Source organism: Columba livia, chromosome Z, assembly GCF_036013475.1.
Source record: "Columba livia isolate bColLiv1 breed racing homer chromosome Z, bColLiv1.pat.W.v2, whole genome shotgun sequence".
Classification (NCBI taxonomy): Eukaryota; Metazoa; Chordata; class Aves; order Columbiformes; family Columbidae; genus Columba; species Columba livia.
The window spans coordinates 67,307,415-67,326,060 of record NC_088642.1 but is presented as its reverse complement, the minus strand read 5'-3'; the positions used below and the strand labels follow the sequence as shown (position 1 = coordinate 67,326,060).

Here is an 18,646-nt window from a genome sequence, read left to right as displayed (position 1 = left end):
GCTGTGGAGAAACTGTCTGAAAAATCTGACAACCAGTTTTGAAAATGTTTGAAAAGCTGTTACGGGAAATCAAAGCACTCAGAGAAGACAGGTTCCACTCACCACCTGTACAAAACCAAATTTCAGCTATTAGGAGCAGGTGTTTCCAATCTCAGGAAAGAGCACATAAAACATGCACAAAATGGGGCACTCGGTGGTTTTTCCTGTGTGACCATGGAGAAGATATGAGGAGGTGTGATGGAAAAACCTAATTCAGTACTTCAGGAATGGGTATGTGAGTTGAAAAGAAAAACTCCTAGAAAAAAATGCTGCTCCAGTTTAATTCATCAATGCACATCAGAAGGGCCCTGACTCCAACAGGAGAAGGAAAAAAAACCAAGCTTACTGGACTGTGCAGATTTGATGGGCTAGTATAGCAGACCCCCAGGAGCTCTATAGCTTTGGTAGACACTGGTCCTGTCAAACTACAAAGGAACAAAACCAATCAGTACTTCTGGAGTGACTGAGGGATCCCAGGAGCTGACTGTAGCAGAGCCTGAAATGAGCCTAACTGGGAAAGACTGGCAAAAAACACCTCACTGTAATTGTCTCAGATGCTCTGTGCATCCTTGTCATAGACTACCTCACATGACTACCTGCACACGAAAATTATGTTAGTGAAGACAGTCTGGGTTACTCATGCCTCAGACAAAGGCAAACCCATCCATGGGATTGTTTCTGCCTATGAACCTGGAAGCACTTGGTGGGGGGTAATACTGAAGGATGGAGAAGTTCAATGTGTACCTCAGGGAGATTTGATTCTCGACGAGAATACTCAGTATTGTACTGCATTATGTTAATTGCTACATAATAATATATGCCATACTAACAGCGTTCAATAACTGTTTTTCAGATCAGTGCAGTGGTGATGAAACCAGAGCTGGTTCCAACAAGTGGTACCTCACAACTTCTTCTGAGTTGAAATCTTTAACCCACAAACCTTAGGCAGGAACTGTACAAGGCACACCACCTTTCCTGCCCAGGGAGACGTACGATAAATGAAGCTCAAAGTCATGAATTTAACTAACATTTCAAAACAATGGCCCATGGATTAAAGGAATAACAAATGATACCTGTGTGTATATTTGTACATACGTATGTTGAAGCAGTAGTAGTAATTACAGTGTATTGGTAAGCATGTCAAAAATGGTATGGACTAAGGGGTGGAAGGTGCTAGTTTGAATGAAAGTGAGTTTATTTCCTTCATTCAGTTAGACACTTTTCTTCTTTGTAGCTAGCACAGTCGTTGTTTGGATTTAGTTTGAGAACCACAAGATAACACCCTGGGACAGAGTTAAAGTTTCTCTTGAAGTTACTTCACAATGTCTTTAAGTTGGAGAGAAGAAAATGTAAGAGCTCATTGTTATCTTAGTTGATGTCTCAAGCCAAGGTCTTTTCTGAGCTCTCTGGCTCCAGGTGTGAGGCAGCGAGGAAGGGGGACATGGACAGGGCAGACTGAGCAGTGAGAATATTCCATGCTACTAGCATCATGCTTACTATTTAAGGAAAGTTGGATTTTCCAGCTGAGAAGACAGAAATGGAGACCAGTTCCTCCTCTGCTCTGTTTTGGCTGAATTCTGCTTGGGAGTTCTCTTAGTTCAGCCTTTTGCCATCCTGCCATTTTACAGTTGGCCTCTGGGCCTTTCTGCCTTTTCCGGTTTTTTGCCCCTGTTCCCCCAGGGAAGGGTGTTTTCTCTCTCCTTCTGGGACTGGGTGCTCAGTGAGGATGGAGTTTATGAGAAATTGCATTGAGTATCTTTTAATTTATATTCTATTTCCATTTTATTTATATTATTCTTAGTAGTAGTATACTAGGGTTATTTTATTGTTTTAATAAGCTGTGTTTATCCCTATCCACAAGTTTCTCCCTTCCCTTTTGATTTTCTCCCCTATTTGGGGGCCAGGGGCACCAGTGGGAAGTGAGGAAGCAGCTATCACAGTCTAGATTGCTATTTCAGGTTAAATCGCAACAACAGTAAACTGAAAAAAATTATACTACATCTTTCTGATGTTAGAAGATATGCTACTACCTAATGCAAGGAGTCTCAAATAAGCCTTAACTTGGCTGGATTCAGCGGAATCTACTAAAAATACTTGATGGAAGCATTTCTTGCCATTAAATAAATAGAAATACTTCTTCTGGGGATTCACAATGGACATCAGCGTGAATAGGTTTACTAATTTCAATAGAAACAAGGGAAAACTGCTTCAAAGTAGAGCAGATTTGCTTTATATACAAAATTTTGCATCTGCCTCTCCTGTCCCTTCCCTACCTTTCAAAGCTCTCTCACTCACAGGACTATGAACTGCTGTCTTCAGACATCTTATCCTACTACCAACATCCACACTTTATTGAAGAATGGGGTACATACATCAATCTCTGTGTCCTTAACCATTGCAGTAGCATGTCCTGGGATTCACACACTGATAGAACCCTACTGCTTATCAGTAACCTTCAAATTGGGAGCTACTACCTTTTCTTATATTCTTCCTTAGAACAAGACAAATAAAGCTTTGACATTCTTTACTGTGAGAGGAAGCTGCCTTTCAATAAGCAAAAGACAGAAGCATGAATAACTAGTAGCTCATCCCCATATCACCTTTAAAAATGGTATCATGGAATAGGAAGTCACTGATCCACAAAAATGGAAACTTTAGGCACAAACTTGTTTAAACACCACTGCTCAGCTACAGCAGTAATTGTAAGAAATAGTCACAAAGATTAACTTCATAAAGGAGCACAGGTAAGACAGAGACACTTTGGAGTATCTTCTGGAGAAGTATCTCAACTTAGACTCTTGCATTGAATTCCAAAGAGCAGCAGTTTCCAATTAGGAAGTATGAATATATCATACACATGATGTGTAGAGCTAATAAGCACTGATGGACAACTGTGAATTCCAAAGAATACAGTGAGGTCCTTTTATTAAGAAAAAAAAAAAAAAAAAATCAACTTCCACAACCAAGGTTCACACACAAAATGGCAGAATTTCTACAGAGAAATCTCTCATTCTTGCTCACTGTAGAAAGGCTAGGTTTTTTCCTAAGCTCAGTTAAGTCTTTGTCCTCATTCCCATGTAATATTTTAAATCTTAGTCAAAACATTGCTCCTCAGTGATCAAAATTTCTACCAAAAGTCTTCACTGGTTATGGAAAAAAATTACCATGATCTACTACCTAGGCCAACCTACTATGGTCAATCAGAATTATATCCAAATAATGAAATGCAGGTTTAGCTCAAGTACCCCTGCAAGGTAAAATAATTCTACTTACATTATTTCAGACTGAGAATCAGTTTCTGATGCACTCTGCTTTTCATCTGGTCTATGTAAGTCATGCACGTCTTTGTTCTGAGTAAGGAAAAAAATATTGTAGAATACATGTCAAATGAAGAACAACTCTTTGTGGTAAAGAAAAGCAGAAACAAGAATAAGATTCAAAAAATGGCTAGGGTTGGAAGAAACCTCTGGAGGCCATCTGGTCCAACACCCTTGCTCAAGCAGGGTCACCTAGAGCTGGTTGCCCAATATCATGTCCAGGTAGCTTTTGAATATCTCAAAGGATGGAGACTCCATAGTCTCTCTGGGCAACCTGTGCCAGTGTCACCATCACAGTGAACAAGTGTTGCCTGATATTCAAAGGTAACCTCCTGTGTTTCAGTTTCTGCCCACTGCTTCTGGTCCTGTTACCGGACACCACTGAAAAGAGCCTTGCTCTGTCTACCATTACACATTACCATCAGTTACTTATATAGATATTGAAGAGACACCCCTGAGCCTTCTCTTCTCCAGCCCAAACAGTCACAACTCTTTCAGCCTTTCATCACAGCCCATGAAATATCTGTCCTATCTCTAGTGTGTCTGTGTCTCCCATACTGAGGAGCCCAGAACCGGTCACGGTACTCCAGATGTGACCTTACCAGTGCTGAATAGCGCAGAAGGATCATCTCCCTCAGTCTACTGGCAATGCTTCTCCTAATGCAGCCCAGAATACCATTAGCCTTTTTTGCAGCCAGGGCACATTGCTGGCTCATGCTCAACTTGGTGTCCACCAGGATCTGCAAGTTCCTTCTCTGCCCAACTGCTTTCCAGTTGGGTAGTCCCCAGCATACACTGATGCCTGGAGCTGTTCCTCCCCAGGTGCAGGACTTCGCACTTTCCTTTGTCCAACTTCATGAGGTTCCTGTCAGCCCATTTATTTGCCTTTTAATTGGATGAAGCTGGTAACAGATTCTTTAAGCAGTATCAGCTACCATTTCTTTCCAGGTCTAGCATTTAAATAATTTTCCTAGTGAGCTCTGACCATCACTCTGAAAATGAAAAATAAATTTAACAACCTAGCAAACTAATCATAGTTACTTCAAAGATTCTATGCAATCCGTTTAGTGAATTAAGGTAAAAACCTACTGCATAAGAACATTATTTCTCTACTTGATTTACCTCCTTTATAAGACTAATAGAACAATGTTTCAAATCACTGGTTGGTTGACTATTTCTAGTTTTAGATCAGTGATTATGTTCACATACTTTCAAAGTACAATAACCACAGCAGGCCAAGAGAATCAGAATTTACATAAAAAGCTTTTAAAAATTATCAGTTTCAAAGATTATTATGCTTTTTTCTAATGTCAAACAGCCATAATTAATCAGCCAGAGTTAGGCATTCAGACTACTGACACCACTACAATTGGCTAGTGCATATAGCACACTGCTCTGTTCAGTTCATTGATTTTTATAAATATTATTTCAACTAATATCAGGAGACTGCATGCTTACAACATTTTCAGCTACAGGCATTTAGTACCTGCAAAGATCTTAAGTAGCTGATTTTCCATTAAAATGAAGACAATACTTCAGGTAACAGAATCTAAAATAAAGACCAAAGGACAAATAATTTCCCATCACATTAGGGAAACACTAAACACTTAGAATTTCCTAATCTCTCACCACAAACTTTAGCCGTAAGATCATTCTTCATCTTAGAAAGCACAAGAGAAAGTAATTAATTCCCTCTCAGCACAAGTCTCTAAACAATATGATATTAAATTTCAAAAATGACAATGATGCAGGGATGGAACGATGATAGAAACAACGGAACTTTTTCTATATGAAAAGAAATGTAAGATTAGGAGTCTTCAGATTGAAAACAATATTGCTGGAAAGAGAAAAGTGCTATTATAAAGAAGAAAAGATGAACAGGAACTTAACAATGGAAGTACAGTGTATATTAAACTGCCAGGCATTAGGCTTAAAACAATCCAAAGAATACACTTTTTAAATTAAGTGAATAATTACAGAAATGAACTCCTTGTGTAGTACACAATTCACGACAAAGGTACAAATAGATGCAAAAAAGCAGCTAGATAAACTCATGAATAAGAGATGCATCAAGGTCTTCAAAAGTAGCCAGATGCAATCTCAGGAAGCTTCTGAACTGCTGGACGTGATTATAACTTTCCTGAATAAAGATCAATGAATTTTGGTCCAGTTTCTCATATATTTTCTGAAACATCTCATGGCAGCTAGTACCAGTTTACAAGGGTTTATACCAGTTCCCACTCTGAGGCACCACAAACAACCCAGTGCTGATCCTGCTCAAATCAGTTTCCAACATAGCACTAGTAAGTGTAGGCCAGCAAAATCCTGCTTCAAGGTTTTACGGTTGGTATTGTACAGCTTCAGTTTTGAATAAATTGTTCAGCTGTTTAAATTGTCTATAAGACAGTATGCACAGTATACTGTTTGAATAAATTTAGTGTAACAGACAACCTATTAAAGCCAGCCAAATTGATAGCAGGCTTGTTGCCTTTTTTCCACTTACCAGTAAAAACAACAGAAGAAAAAAAAAGAAACAAAAATGGCTTTGACTTACAAAAACACTTTTAACAGTCAAGAGAAAGATCTTCAGATGTAAGAGTTATTTAAATAAAAATACCTTTGTTTCTCTAGTTTCTCCAGATTGCCTGTCTTCGCTTCTAATCTTTGAAACTGGCAACTCTGAAATCTGGCTTTCCTGTGATGTATCATCTCTAATATCTAGAGTTCTCAGTTTAGCAGATTCCATTTCTAGTATAACATCAATGTTATCTTCAAAGCTGAAATCAGTAAAAGCACACAAAAATAGTGTATTTTAATTTAAAAAGTGTTTGTTTAGAGATACATCAAGTTGCACAGAAAAATTATGCAATTTTGACATTAAATGTGTTTCAGAGAATCTAACAAATTTTAGCAATATCTGCAGGATATGAGGTTTGAAACAATTTTGTATCTCTGAAATGCTATTACAAGACAACATTAAAATCCCATCTGAATATTCTAGACTAGATAGTTTTTAAAACACACTTTACTAAAATAAACACTGTATGCAGAAGCATTCTTTTCCCCACCGGTCTACTGTAACGATCTACGCTGAGTTTGAAGACACATGATGTTCTGTCATATGCTTCTAATTAGGTATTAAAGCACATAAAAGTTTCTGGGAATCTCTATGAAATAACAAGCGATTAGAATACAGGTAAATATAACAATTAACATGTGAAATTCTGAAGTAGCACTAACAGCTTCATAATGACTTCTTAGGTTTACCACTTTCTTATATAAGAAATTTAATAAAACAAACACTTTCTTTCTAGTAAAAGAATGTCCAAAATTGAAACCAAAAGCTTGACCCCCACCCAGCTTCTGCACAAATACAGTTCAAGCAACTCTCCTTTTGCACAAGAACTACCTTATTAAAAACAGATATAAATTCCAAGTGTATAGCAACACTACTTAGCAACATTCCCAAGCAGTGCTTTGAGAGAAATATTAGGAGTTAGGATAAGCCACAGTCTTCATAAACATGCAAAACCAGAAGTGAAAGCAGTTTTGGATGGCATTTTAGTATTAACGTAAATTCATTTTGCAAGGACAGCCCATCAGGGCAAGAGAATATATTGACAGTGTGAATTAATGTTACAGAACAGACTGCCTTAGCTTACTGAATTCTTTGGTACACTGCTTCTTAGAGAACTTGTTTAGAAGCACTTATATAGAATTTGCTTAGACTGCAAGTTGTGAAGTTTTGAACTCTCTGCCTCGTTAAGCAAAAAAGGCCTCACAGTCAAGTCAGTTCAAGCATGCAAGGGAAGCTTTAGATCATCAGCAAGAACTGCATCCCTGGAGATAAGGAACAGAATACCTATACAAGAAGACAACAAACAGAAGAACGCTTTGGTTTTTGTCAAGGACTTACTTTTCTCCCTAGCTGCAGGTGCAAAATAACAACTGAAGGTCTAGTCTGATCAGTAAAAGGCAAACAACTAGCTGCAGAGATAAGAAACATCCCATCTGACAAAAATAAAGGGATCCAACAAAGAACCGGGAGACTTCAGACTCTAATTTCACAATTGGCCTGAACTGACACATGAAGGATGGGAAGCTTAGCTCATAGGGGTATCATTGCCCAAGGTCTCCTTGGCTTGGTGTCCCTCTACTGGAGGCACCCAGTCTGAGCTGCCCTATGCTGTATCTTGCAAATAAATTATTTATTTAGGAAAAACTCCTGGAATCCATGCTTGAGTTTCTGTACCAGGAAATTAAAACTTCCTTAACATTCAAAACAGCTCCCTAAAACAGTGCAGTCCTCAGAAACAAAAAACCTGCCCATTCTGTGCCAGTTAAAGTGATGGCAAGCATGAATAAATAAAACCAATACTAAAACTTTAAACTATTTTTGTTTTGCCTAAACTTTCCATTGTAAACATTACCTGCATAAGTTGACATCACTTTGTCTCTCCCTTGTGTCATCCACTGGTAAACAGGACTCCGATCTCACTTCCTCTGTAACAGCAGTCTCATCTTTTCCTTCAATAACACTATCCGATTCTTCTCTACAGGGAGTACGATCATCATTTTTTGCACCACATACCACTTTTTTTTCTGCTAATGAATAAGAATCAGATCAATTTGGACATTCTAGGCAACATCTTAGAATTCCACTGCTCACATCCTAGCTACAGTGAAGCAAGAGTTAATTTAAGACAAAAAATGCCAGTGGAAAATGCCTAAGTATTAAGATACAAGAGCACTGTTCCCAGCTGAAATATAATGTGTTTAGATTTAGTATGAAAGCTGATTTTGAAAAGCATTGTTCCCTAACAGGCAGATCAGTGATATAAAACAAAACCTGAGTTCTCATTTTTAAGTTTTCAATGTCTCTATATAAAATTTGTATTTGAACATTTGAATGGGAGCATTTTTGCCTCTTACTTTTCTTAGAGGATTTCCCTTCTTCAGTGATTTTTGAAGGAACAGCCACTTCTTCTGGAAGATTCTCAGCTTCCTGTTCATCTTTTCTCTTTTTCTTTCTCTTCTTTTTTGCTAATACTGGCTCTAATGCAACCTGTTCTTCTGCCTGTTCAGCAACATCCAAAGATTCCTCATTTTCTTTCTCAGCCGTCACAGCATCTGCTTCCGTTTCTGCATCAGAAATTCTGGCTTCCTGAAGATCTTGATCATTAGCAGCTTCTGGGCTGGCAGCTTTTGCTACTGAGACAATATGGTTCCTGGTTTATAGACTGATGGATTATTAGGAGCCACAAATTGCAAAGATATTTCCACTAGCAACATCTTGTGAATTCATACATCACTGCCAGTATACTGCCAGTCATATGAGCAGGACCATGACTTCACAGAAAAGCTTCAGCATAGATTAACTTTAACACTAAACGCAAAACACATTCTGTACATGGGATAAGACTCCACCACGGTAAAGTCAACAACGCATGCAAAGCTAGCTTCACAAGCATTCTTGTTCCTATACTTTTTCACACGTTACACAGTCACTTCTGAATTCAGGAAAAACAGGCATTGTTATTTACACAGGAAAGTGTAATTACTATTTAGGTAAAAATTTGTAAGTTCTTTCCTGCATTTAAAGAGTTCCTAAAATTCTCCTCCCCTTGTCAGAACATTTTATCTTCATCTTATATTTATGCAGAACATCAATCACCAACAACCTTTCTGTGTCTTTTTTAATTATTCTTATATTAACTTGTTCCTCTGTAATTAAAAAACAAAAAATGCAAGAGAAGCATACTCTCATTGCTTGACATATAAAGTACCTTTAATCTACTACTGAAGTCTAAGAACAGAATTCCTATATGTAGCTGTAAGTCCCATTAGATAGAACATTTCACCTAACCAAATCTGAAATAAAAGCTATAGAAAAGCAGCAACTATGTCAATTTTAAAAATTAAACTGCAATGTTGCTTCCTGTCTAGCATCCTCTTTAAAAAGGTTTTTCACTTGTTTGTTCCACAATATCAGTCACAAGAAAATGGGCTCTTGTGGAACAAACAAGTGAACAACCCCACAGAATTGGCAGTGAATTTATGAAATGCTGTCAGCATAACTGTTTTTAATTTAAGCACATCTATGAAAGGTCCTTTCACAGGTATTGAGGGAATAAGACACTATATGGTGATGAAGAGTAACTAAAAAAATCTTTATCCTTCATTTAGAACAGACCAGAAAACTAAACCAACTTTTACAAAACTCCTTGAAAAGGATCACACCCTTCAGGCTTCAGGAGACAAACAATCAAAGGAGAAACGGAAACCTTAAAAGGAAAGAGTTTAAAATAAAATTTAAAAAGAAAAATATTTAAAAGAGCTTGCCAAAAACAAAAACATGGTTTTGGCCAAAGTATCTTAAAAGTGAATTCATTAAGAACTCACAAAAATATCTATCAACTGTTAAATGAGAATATCCCATTTCAAATACCAGTGCTTTAGATAATGGAAAAGCACCAATCTCAGTGTGGTCTCACATTCTTGCCTAGAGAAAACACCTCAGGAAACCAGCTGCTAGCAATGATCACCATCCCACACATCAGTAAACTATATCTGAAAGAGTTGTGCTATAAAGCCAGAATCCTCTTGCCCTGTCTAGAACAGGAAAGAAAGATTCCCCACGTGATTTTTCCTCTATTAGCAACACATTACTGACCACTGCTCTGTAATGTTATCTCAAGCGTTCTTTTCAAGTACCTTTTGGTTTCCTCTGAGGCCTTGACGGCTTTTTTCCCTTTGGCTTCTGGCTTTTGACAGCCTTTTGCTTCCTCTTTTCCTCATCTGCTAATACCTTCTCAAGCAGCTGGGCAAAGAATTCAAAATCAAAGGGACGCTTTTCTTCTACCAGATTAAAACAAAGAAATAGAAAACATTTCAAAGTTCATAATTTTTCCAAGTTTTTGTTTCGTAAAATAATGAGTGGTACATGTTATGATATTAAAAAGCAAAGACTATGTAATTGTAAACAGAAAATTGTTTTTGGAAATATTTTCTGTAGGGACTAGAATTGATGTATATACAGGTTGCAGTAGCTTGATTTAAAAAAAACAAAAACAAAAAAGTAGTAAAAAGGCTACAGTACTTAGTAGTTTTGAAAATTTAAGAAACAAAAAATAAAGAAATTGTACCATAGTATCAAATAATGCATTAGCATGCTGCTCTAGGACTCACGTAGCTCATTCAAATAACACACAAAGTCCTTATGGATTCTCAATGCAGTTTATGAAAAGTAACTGTGCTAGAATTTCCCACAAATCAGAATAATGTTCTACTGAATATATATAGAAAAGTTTATGTTAATTTCATTTATCAGGCATATAGGAAAGCCAGAAATTACACCTAATGATCTTTACTGTGAATCATGCTTGTTATAAAAACCTAAAACTCACCAGCTTCTTAACTCACCCATGAGCAAAAACTTTCTTATAATTAATTCAAGCAAGGCAAAGCATAAAAGTTACTACAAAAAATGATTAACAGCATTTAACAACTGATTGTAGCATGGCATAGATTTACTTTACTTACTGAATGCTTTGTCTATCCTCCATCCATTAGCTTTTTCCTCACGTTTGAACTTGTTCTAAAACCAAAGGTATATTTGTCCTTTTCAGTAAGCAAGAAATGCAACAATATGTTGTACAAAATGGTAGATCAAGATAAGCCTTCTACAATGCAACAAAACTTTCTACCAACTAAAGTTGTTAGAAGTAGCAAGCATATTCATGTAATACAAGTTGGTAGTTAACTTTTAAATATAAAATCTGTCACTAATACATAACACCAGTCATAATTTTATTATTTTCAAAATGCTTGTCCTTACTTGCAATCTAACCAGCATTTGAAATACCAAATATTTTCCTAGCTGGATATAATTAAAGAAGCTACACAGAAGACCCCCACCTAACATCAACTTGTGCTCATCAGCATTCTTCAATCAAAATAAAATCAAGAAAAACTCTGTCTAGGTATGCTAGATTTACTAGATATTTTGAATGGAATTCAACCCAGCATACTAATGTTTCAGATACTTACTACCCCTTGGAAACAGGTATTAAAAAAGCATTGCTACAGAGCCAATTAGCATGAAAATTATCAATACTAACAGAAGAACCACAGGAATAGCAAATGAGAAACAGAAAAATGAAAATAGATGTTTAATTGCTTTATTAAGTTTTTTAAATTTTACCTTAATTTCTGCTCTGGCTCTATGAGGAAACAGTCGTCCAATCAAAGAGAAGTCTGTTCCTACCATACTGATAGCTAAAAAGAACATGTCTGTTTCTGGAGGGAAAACAAAAGTATACACCCACTTTAGATAGCAAGAAGGACAGTTAATTACATAAGTAAAAACACCTTTCCTCAAGCTTAATGCAATGAGAGATAGATAACTTATAGGTTACCCACTGTGGCTGCAAATTCAGCTGATCTGCAGTGGTGTGTTATTTTACCTAAGTATTGCTAATAACATTCGCTGAATTACATATTTATTAACAAAAAGAACTGTCTAATCTATTATAAAACTGCAGAATATGAAATACATTTTGTAAAGCTAGTAAATCAAAGCTAACCAACTACAAGTTGTTGATGTTCACTTTTGCTATAAATAAACCACCAACAGAAACCAGACAAAAGCATGTATAAAAATACCACCTCCATTACTATTTATTAACAGGAAAAGAGTGCACTCTAGAATAAACACAGTGAATTCTGAAGTTAATTTTTCCATCTCCAGTTGTAAAAAAACATTTCCAGCTGTAGAAAGTCTTGCACAGTGTTGTCAGCCCAGAGATAGTAATAAATTCATAGGAGGCATAATAAAAAAAATAACAACCCACCCACTCATAAAAAATAACTGTCTATGTGCACTGAAATCAGCCCACATAAAGATGGCTTATATAATTCATTTCTGCCCATGCTGGAAGAACCGAATAAAGAAGTGCTAACTGTTCCATATAGATCTCAAATATCTGGACACCAGAATCCAAAATTATTCTTTTGTTAAGGCAGACAAGCACTTCCACAGCATCTGATAGTCCATGACAGAAAAAATTCACAGGTAGCCTGCATATGATAAGGCACTAGATTTTTTAAAACATGCCAGTTTTCACAGTAAACATCACAGCTCTTGTTTGTTGTAAAAGTTTGGAGGGCTGAGACTACATCACACATACACAGACCCATTTACTCCACTAGAAACAAAAATTAAGTACAAAGCACAGACAGAAAACGAAGATATTTCTGCAGACTTGAAACATGAAACCAAAAATATACTCACCTTTGTTTGACCATGGTTTTGTGTAAAAACTTTTCCTGAAGCTGGAATACGTAGTTGTAGAGCCACGCTCAAAGATGGGATCATTTTCTTCTACAACACATGGACCTTTTGTTCTTAGAACTTCTACAGTTAAACTGGAAGAGCAAACACACAAAGAGACTTATCTGAAAATATTTATAACAAGGCACACAGTAGATGTATAAACCAGCTATTCACATTTTTCCTGCCACAAGTCAGTTTGTACTGGGTAATAAGGTTTACAAATTAGGTTAACATGTATTTTAGTGGGAGAATGCAGCAAGAAATTATTATCCTGTTCAGCCTGTGCAAGTAAATTTGCTTTTCCTTTTTTATAACATGTAGTACAGAAAGATATAATTAAATATCTTTTAAGAAGTCTTTGTAACATTCAAGAAAATTATTTTGCAAAACCACAAAAGCCTCTCCATATCCTTCTAGAATACTTTCAAATTCTTTTACCAGGACTGGTCTAGGCTTACACAACTGCTCTAAATCTCGTGCTAATAATACATTTGGGAAACTCAATAATTTGACAGATACTTTTAAAAAGCCATATTCTAAGGAAGGTTACTGAAAACACTGACAGCTGAATAAAGCAGCAACATGCAAGATGCAAAGCTGGAGCAAATTATACTGACAACTGAATAACAGTAAGCAGACACATGCAACTGTGAGAAACAAAGTAGTTGACTAACTAGAAGATATTTGAAAGTTTGACAAATATTCAGTATTCATTCACTGTAATAATACACAACATCTTCCTCTCTATCTCCTTCTCCAAGACAATTTCTCATAGAGAAAGGTAACCACTCCTGAGATGCAGACAACTGCTGCTCTTTTTTTGTCACATATTTGCACTACTTCCTAAGTTAGGATAGCTCAACTATCAACACACAAAACCACTCACATTTACCCCTGTCCAAAGTAACTGTTCTCTATTCACAAACTAATCAGCAATGTAGTGAGTCAGTATATGAGTCAGGAACAGAACCTGTTACCTTTCCTCATCCAGAATAATTGAACCGTCTTCTGCTACTTTCACACGAGGAACTAGAAGTGGGCCATCCTGACCCTCCTCCGCATTTTCTGCTTCTTCCTCCTCATCTTCCTCTTCATGGTCAGGAGTACTTTTCTCCTCCTGTCTACAATTTTAAGAGACCAAGCAAAAATATTACTTTTGATCATGTTTTGAATTGCAGCTTTGTATGCCAGACATTCAACAGTTTAATGAACCACCCAGCAAAATGTAATCTACCAGCAAGTGAGTCAAGATAATAAACTCTGGCATCTGCTTTTCATTCTATTGCAAAATTGACAAATCCAAAAATATATTGAAAGCAAAATGCTCTTTAACCACCTTCCCCTCCCACATCAGAATTCATTATAAATAAAGGCTGTGACACTGAAACAGTTTAAAAAAAAATACAGTTAGTATTACTACACAAACATGTTTCTTGCCAACATTAGAAAACTCTGACTATAACGACTCCTATCACCAAGACTTACTCTTTCATTTGACCCAGTGCAGAACTTTTTTCTGGTCTCTTTTCTTCTGCCAATGAAGACCTAGAATTTTAGAAAAACCTAGAGATGAATATTTGTACAGATATGTTTCTGCTTCATTCCACAAAACTTGCTTATAGTGGATACTGGACAAAGAAACAAAAGCTTTTTTTTCAATTCTTTATGCTATACCTAGACTTAGGTCTAACTGAACAACCACCACTGCTTAAGTTTTTTTTTTTTATAAACAAGGACAAAAAAAGAGATATTTCAAGTAGTAATCCACTGTAAGGGTACATGGAATGTAAGAGCATCTGGTTTATTACCTACTTACGCATACAAGAAAAAATAAGAAAGAATGCGATACATAAAACACACAAGCACACAAACATTAACAAGCATGTGAGAACAGACAGTAAAAGAAAACTCATTTGCTACTGAGAAGAATAGGACTTGGATATTTGTGCATATGTTTATGTGACTGGTTTTGGTAGTTGCAGGCAAAGGCCCTGCTCTCTGTGGTAGTCTGTGCAGCCAGCTGCAGTAGTGTTCTGCACCCTGCATACCGCACCTCCGGGATGTTCACTCAGCGTTGTTACTGGCAAGGGAACAGTAGCAGCTACACCCATTCAGCTGCAATGGTGAGACCTCCTGGGTCTTGCAGTGTGTTGTCCACTTCAGCACCCAGGAAGGATAAATGCTTAGATTCTTGTAGTGCTCTAGATTTGGTAGGTAATCATAACTAAAAATTTAACAGGAGCTAGCAAAACAAAAAGATTTTCTATTATTCTGCATTAGTACAGAGATAAACCAATACTGGGGACAGGCTCATGCTTTTTTATTTCAAAAAGTACACTAATATCAATTCTAATTTCTGTATGAAGATTGAGTAGATGTCAAAATGTCTAGTAGGTGGTTTTTTTTTTTTTACTACTGAAACAATACTGCATCTGTGCTAACACTCCAGATTTAAGAATCTCCTTTTCATAATTATTAGATAGGTAGATTAGATTATTTTTCTTTTTCTAAGGAGAGAGAAAAAGAGTCACACTTACTTCATAGGATTGTTTTCTGGCAGATAGTATATCAAGTCTCTCATAGTCATTTTAGAACGATCTGGTGGAGAGCGTCCTTCAATTACTGGAGGCCTGTGTTTCAACTGTTTCCATGTAAAAATAAGAAAATTCCTTAAATTCACTCTGAAAGTACTTTATACTTCACAAATGAATATTTTTATTGGATTATGAAGTACCTTCTTTGAGCAGTTTTGTTGTTTCCCACCCCTGCCCACAACAACTGAAATAAGTTTATCTTAAAAGTGTCCCTTTGCCAGAAATGCCATAGACCCTTAAGCAACTCACCTTCTTGGAAAAATTCAATACTTGGCACAAGTGAAAGTGAAAAGTTATTAATAAATCACAGAACTTGGCCAACAATCAAGTTGAAAGGATATGAGAAATCGCAAGTTTCTTATATCACACTTCCCCACTGTATTAGCAAATGTGAAAATTTTAAAATTGGAATGTTGACATAAGTAGGCCTCATGTCAAAAAGGTTTGTGGGTCTAATAAAATGAAAATACATACCATTTATTGTGAAGTCTGTATTATGAGGGAAGATAGCGCTGCTACTGATTATGGACAGGCTAAACCCATACAGAGCTAAGAAATGCCACAAACTACTAGCAGTAAGCAGCTGATGATCACCAGAAAACACCACCGCAAAGAGATAATGTATTTTGGGTGAATCACATCTTTGCCCTTCACCAATCAGCACTGCTCAACACAGACACCTACCATACGCTCTTTCCTCAGCTCTTCTTTAAGCATTTCTCTTAACTTCCGAGCTTTGAGGATCCTCTCACGGTCAGAACATATTCGTTTCTCTTTCACAGGAACAGGTTTCATAGGCAGCTTTTCCTCTTGCGTTACTGATCTTTCCTGTGTTGGTCTCTCCTTCAGTGGAGAAGGTACATTCTTCTGCAAGGTATCATCATTTTTTGAAGTAGCTATACCTGCAGTTTGCTCTTTGTTCACTGATTTTTTCAGTGGGGAAAACTGTGGCACTTGTGGCACAGGGGTTTTCTTTTCGGGCAGCATGGGAGACTTTAAAGAGCTTTCAACATTACTCTTTTCTGATGGAGAAGAATCCTTCTGAAGTGAAACACTGCCATCAGGAGGTTGTGATGCTCGCCTCTGTGGTTTTGACGCAGAACACTGTGCAGCTGAAGGTCCAGCTCTGGGTTTGACAAGATTGGGCATGGTAGAGATCCGTTTTCTTCTCTGCGTAGGCATCTCTGCAGGTTTACTAGCTTCTCCAGCATCATTTGAGCTATTAGCCTTGTCATCACTGAAAAATTTAAGAGTATTCTGAAGTACTTTGCAGTGACAGATTTGCAACTTACTTTCAAGACATGTATACACACCAATCAGTATAAACATAGTGCTACAGAGAAATACAGTTACATACAAGAAGCCACACTAGAACCAACCTGTAGCTGGTACTTCCCCATAAACTAAGCACCTATAAGAACTTGTGTATTATTTTCTAATATTAATTACTATTCATTCATGTTACTATTACAAGCTAGCTATTCAATAATCCTAAACCATGGTGTTCCTTCCTTACTCCACCCTTTTTTAGAAGGCTCTCTACTTTCAGCTGAGAATATAATCACCTTAATACAATAAAGCATTATAAAAAATAACCCACGTAACATAGGTGAAATATTCAAAACATTTTAATACAACTACATACAACAAGCAGTTTGATATTTTTTATTACAATAAGTCTGAACATTTCTACTATGTCTGCAACTAGATGATATGTAAACTGTGAATGACAAAAACGCCTCGCCAGCAAAACTGGCTGCTGTTACTCTACTGCTCACACTTAATATGTCAGGAGTAGTCTTTCAGAAGCAAGAACTTTTAGCTTTCCTGGAGAGCTTTCTTTTTAAGTATTTTTTTCCATCCCTTACGCAGAAATCATTTTCAAAGTGCAAACAAAATTGCCAGCTATTATATCTTCCTAAATCTGCAGACTCTTCCAGCATTTGGCTCCTTGGCTGTTGCTCACACTAAAACTGCAGCAGAATTACAACTGAGTCATAAAGAGTGTTTTTAATTTTACATTGGAACTATGCCTTGTTTCAACCACACCCATGTCTCACTTGCCCATCTTCAAAGACAGTACTTTTGAACTAACAGAAGAAAAGCACAAACATACAGTAAAACCTTTCCAAATCCACTCCAGCTACTATCTGTGAGTCAGGCAAATGCAGATGATGCTTTTCCATTTAACAGCCTCAGTAGACTTTACTGAATCAGTTCGTCCCACACTGTAAGTCCATATACTACTTTTTTTTTCTTCTCTTTATACACAGAACATCACTCAGCAAGGTGTTCAGCAGTTTTACTACATGGTGCCTGCCTGTGTGTTCTGAATGAGATTCATTCAACATCCTCTTTTTTGTATAGCAAGAGACAGTGGAAACTAAATCTTCATTCATCTTCTCCATACCACCTGTGTTTTGTGGATTTTTTTAATCAGAGTGTCATACCAGACTTCTGAATAGTTAAACATAATTAAGCAAAATTGTTAAAAAAAAAACAACTATGATCTTATGTTCAGGAAACTTTCACTTCCCTAACAATCCACAAAACCCACTTAGTATTTAGAAAACAAAACAAAGGAACATAACTGACACTACAGATACAGGTTTGAGCAGCTATGAAGGAATGACTGAGGCTGGAAGGATAAACATGCAAGACATTTTCACATTTGCCTTTACTTTTCTTGCAGACAGCACAACAGACACATTGTGCTGTATGTCACCAATTACTGCCCTTAGGAAATCAAATTGTGTGACTTCCCTCAAATCCACTCTTCCTGAATCTTCAGAGACATCCAGGCAGACAGTCTTTAAAAACCTAGAGAGACAGCTCTCCAAGAAGCTAACACTGCCTACACTGCAATAAATCCCTAGGCCTGTGCTCTCTCCTACTTGGTTGCTACAGGCCTTCAAAAGCATCAACAACTTTAAGCAGCAGCTATTCAGTGGAATTTAGGGTGACAGAACAGGGGCAAGAAGGGAGCAGCTCTCAATATTACTGCTTCCTTCCAGGACTAAAGCTTCACCTGAGTCTCCCAGCAGCTACATGCACTCCAGCAGCCCACCTGTCTCTCCTTGTAAGTGCATGATTTGCAAACCTGCACTTCTCCAAAGCTCTTTCCTAGGCACATCCCACGCAATTCAGTGTGTTGGCAAACTGATGAGGTTCGTACACCACATTCAGTGTGAACGACTTCCATCACAGTCTTAGACTTCTTACAAGTGTTTTGTGTTTTCTTTAAAACAGCTGGATGTGGTTTTGTGGATAGTTTCTGCATTTTTTGAAGAAAATATTTTCTGAGCCTGTTACTTATATGGCAACGGTCTAATTTCACACCAGGTGGACAGATCCCTTAGAAT

General features: G+C 37.0%; 1 protein-coding gene across 8 annotated transcripts in view; it reads right to left on the bottom strand.

The window, feature by feature from the left end:
• Positions 1–18,646, bottom strand: part of BDP1 (B double prime 1, subunit of RNA polymerase III transcription initiation factor IIIB) — a 56,998-nt gene that overhangs the window by 36,460 nt on the left and 1,892 nt on the right. For 5 of the 8 annotated variants that reach the window (XM_065046248.1, XM_065046253.1, XM_065046254.1 and 2 more), the window contains exons 2-13: positions 15,969–16,521; positions 15,228–15,331; positions 14,176–14,235; positions 13,668–13,811; positions 12,649–12,782; positions 11,560–11,654; positions 10,899–10,953; positions 10,071–10,214; positions 8,289–8,567; positions 7,787–7,961; positions 5,974–6,133; positions 3,313–3,389 (exon numbers count right to left, since the gene is read on the bottom strand). In XM_065046248.1, the coding sequence (XP_064902320.1) occupies positions 3,313–3,389; positions 5,974–6,133; positions 7,787–7,961; positions 8,289–8,567; positions 10,071–10,214; positions 10,899–10,953; positions 11,560–11,654; positions 12,649–12,782; positions 13,668–13,811; positions 14,176–14,235; positions 15,228–15,331; positions 15,969–16,521 (1,980 nt within the window). The remainder of the gene's footprint in view (positions 1–3,312; positions 3,390–5,973; positions 6,134–7,786; positions 7,962–8,288; positions 8,568–10,070; positions 10,215–10,898; positions 10,954–11,559; positions 11,655–12,648; positions 12,783–13,667; positions 13,812–14,175; positions 14,236–15,227; positions 15,332–15,968; positions 16,522–18,646) is intronic. The other 3 variants (XM_065046250.1, XM_065046249.1, XM_065046251.1) reach the window with 3 other exon arrangements.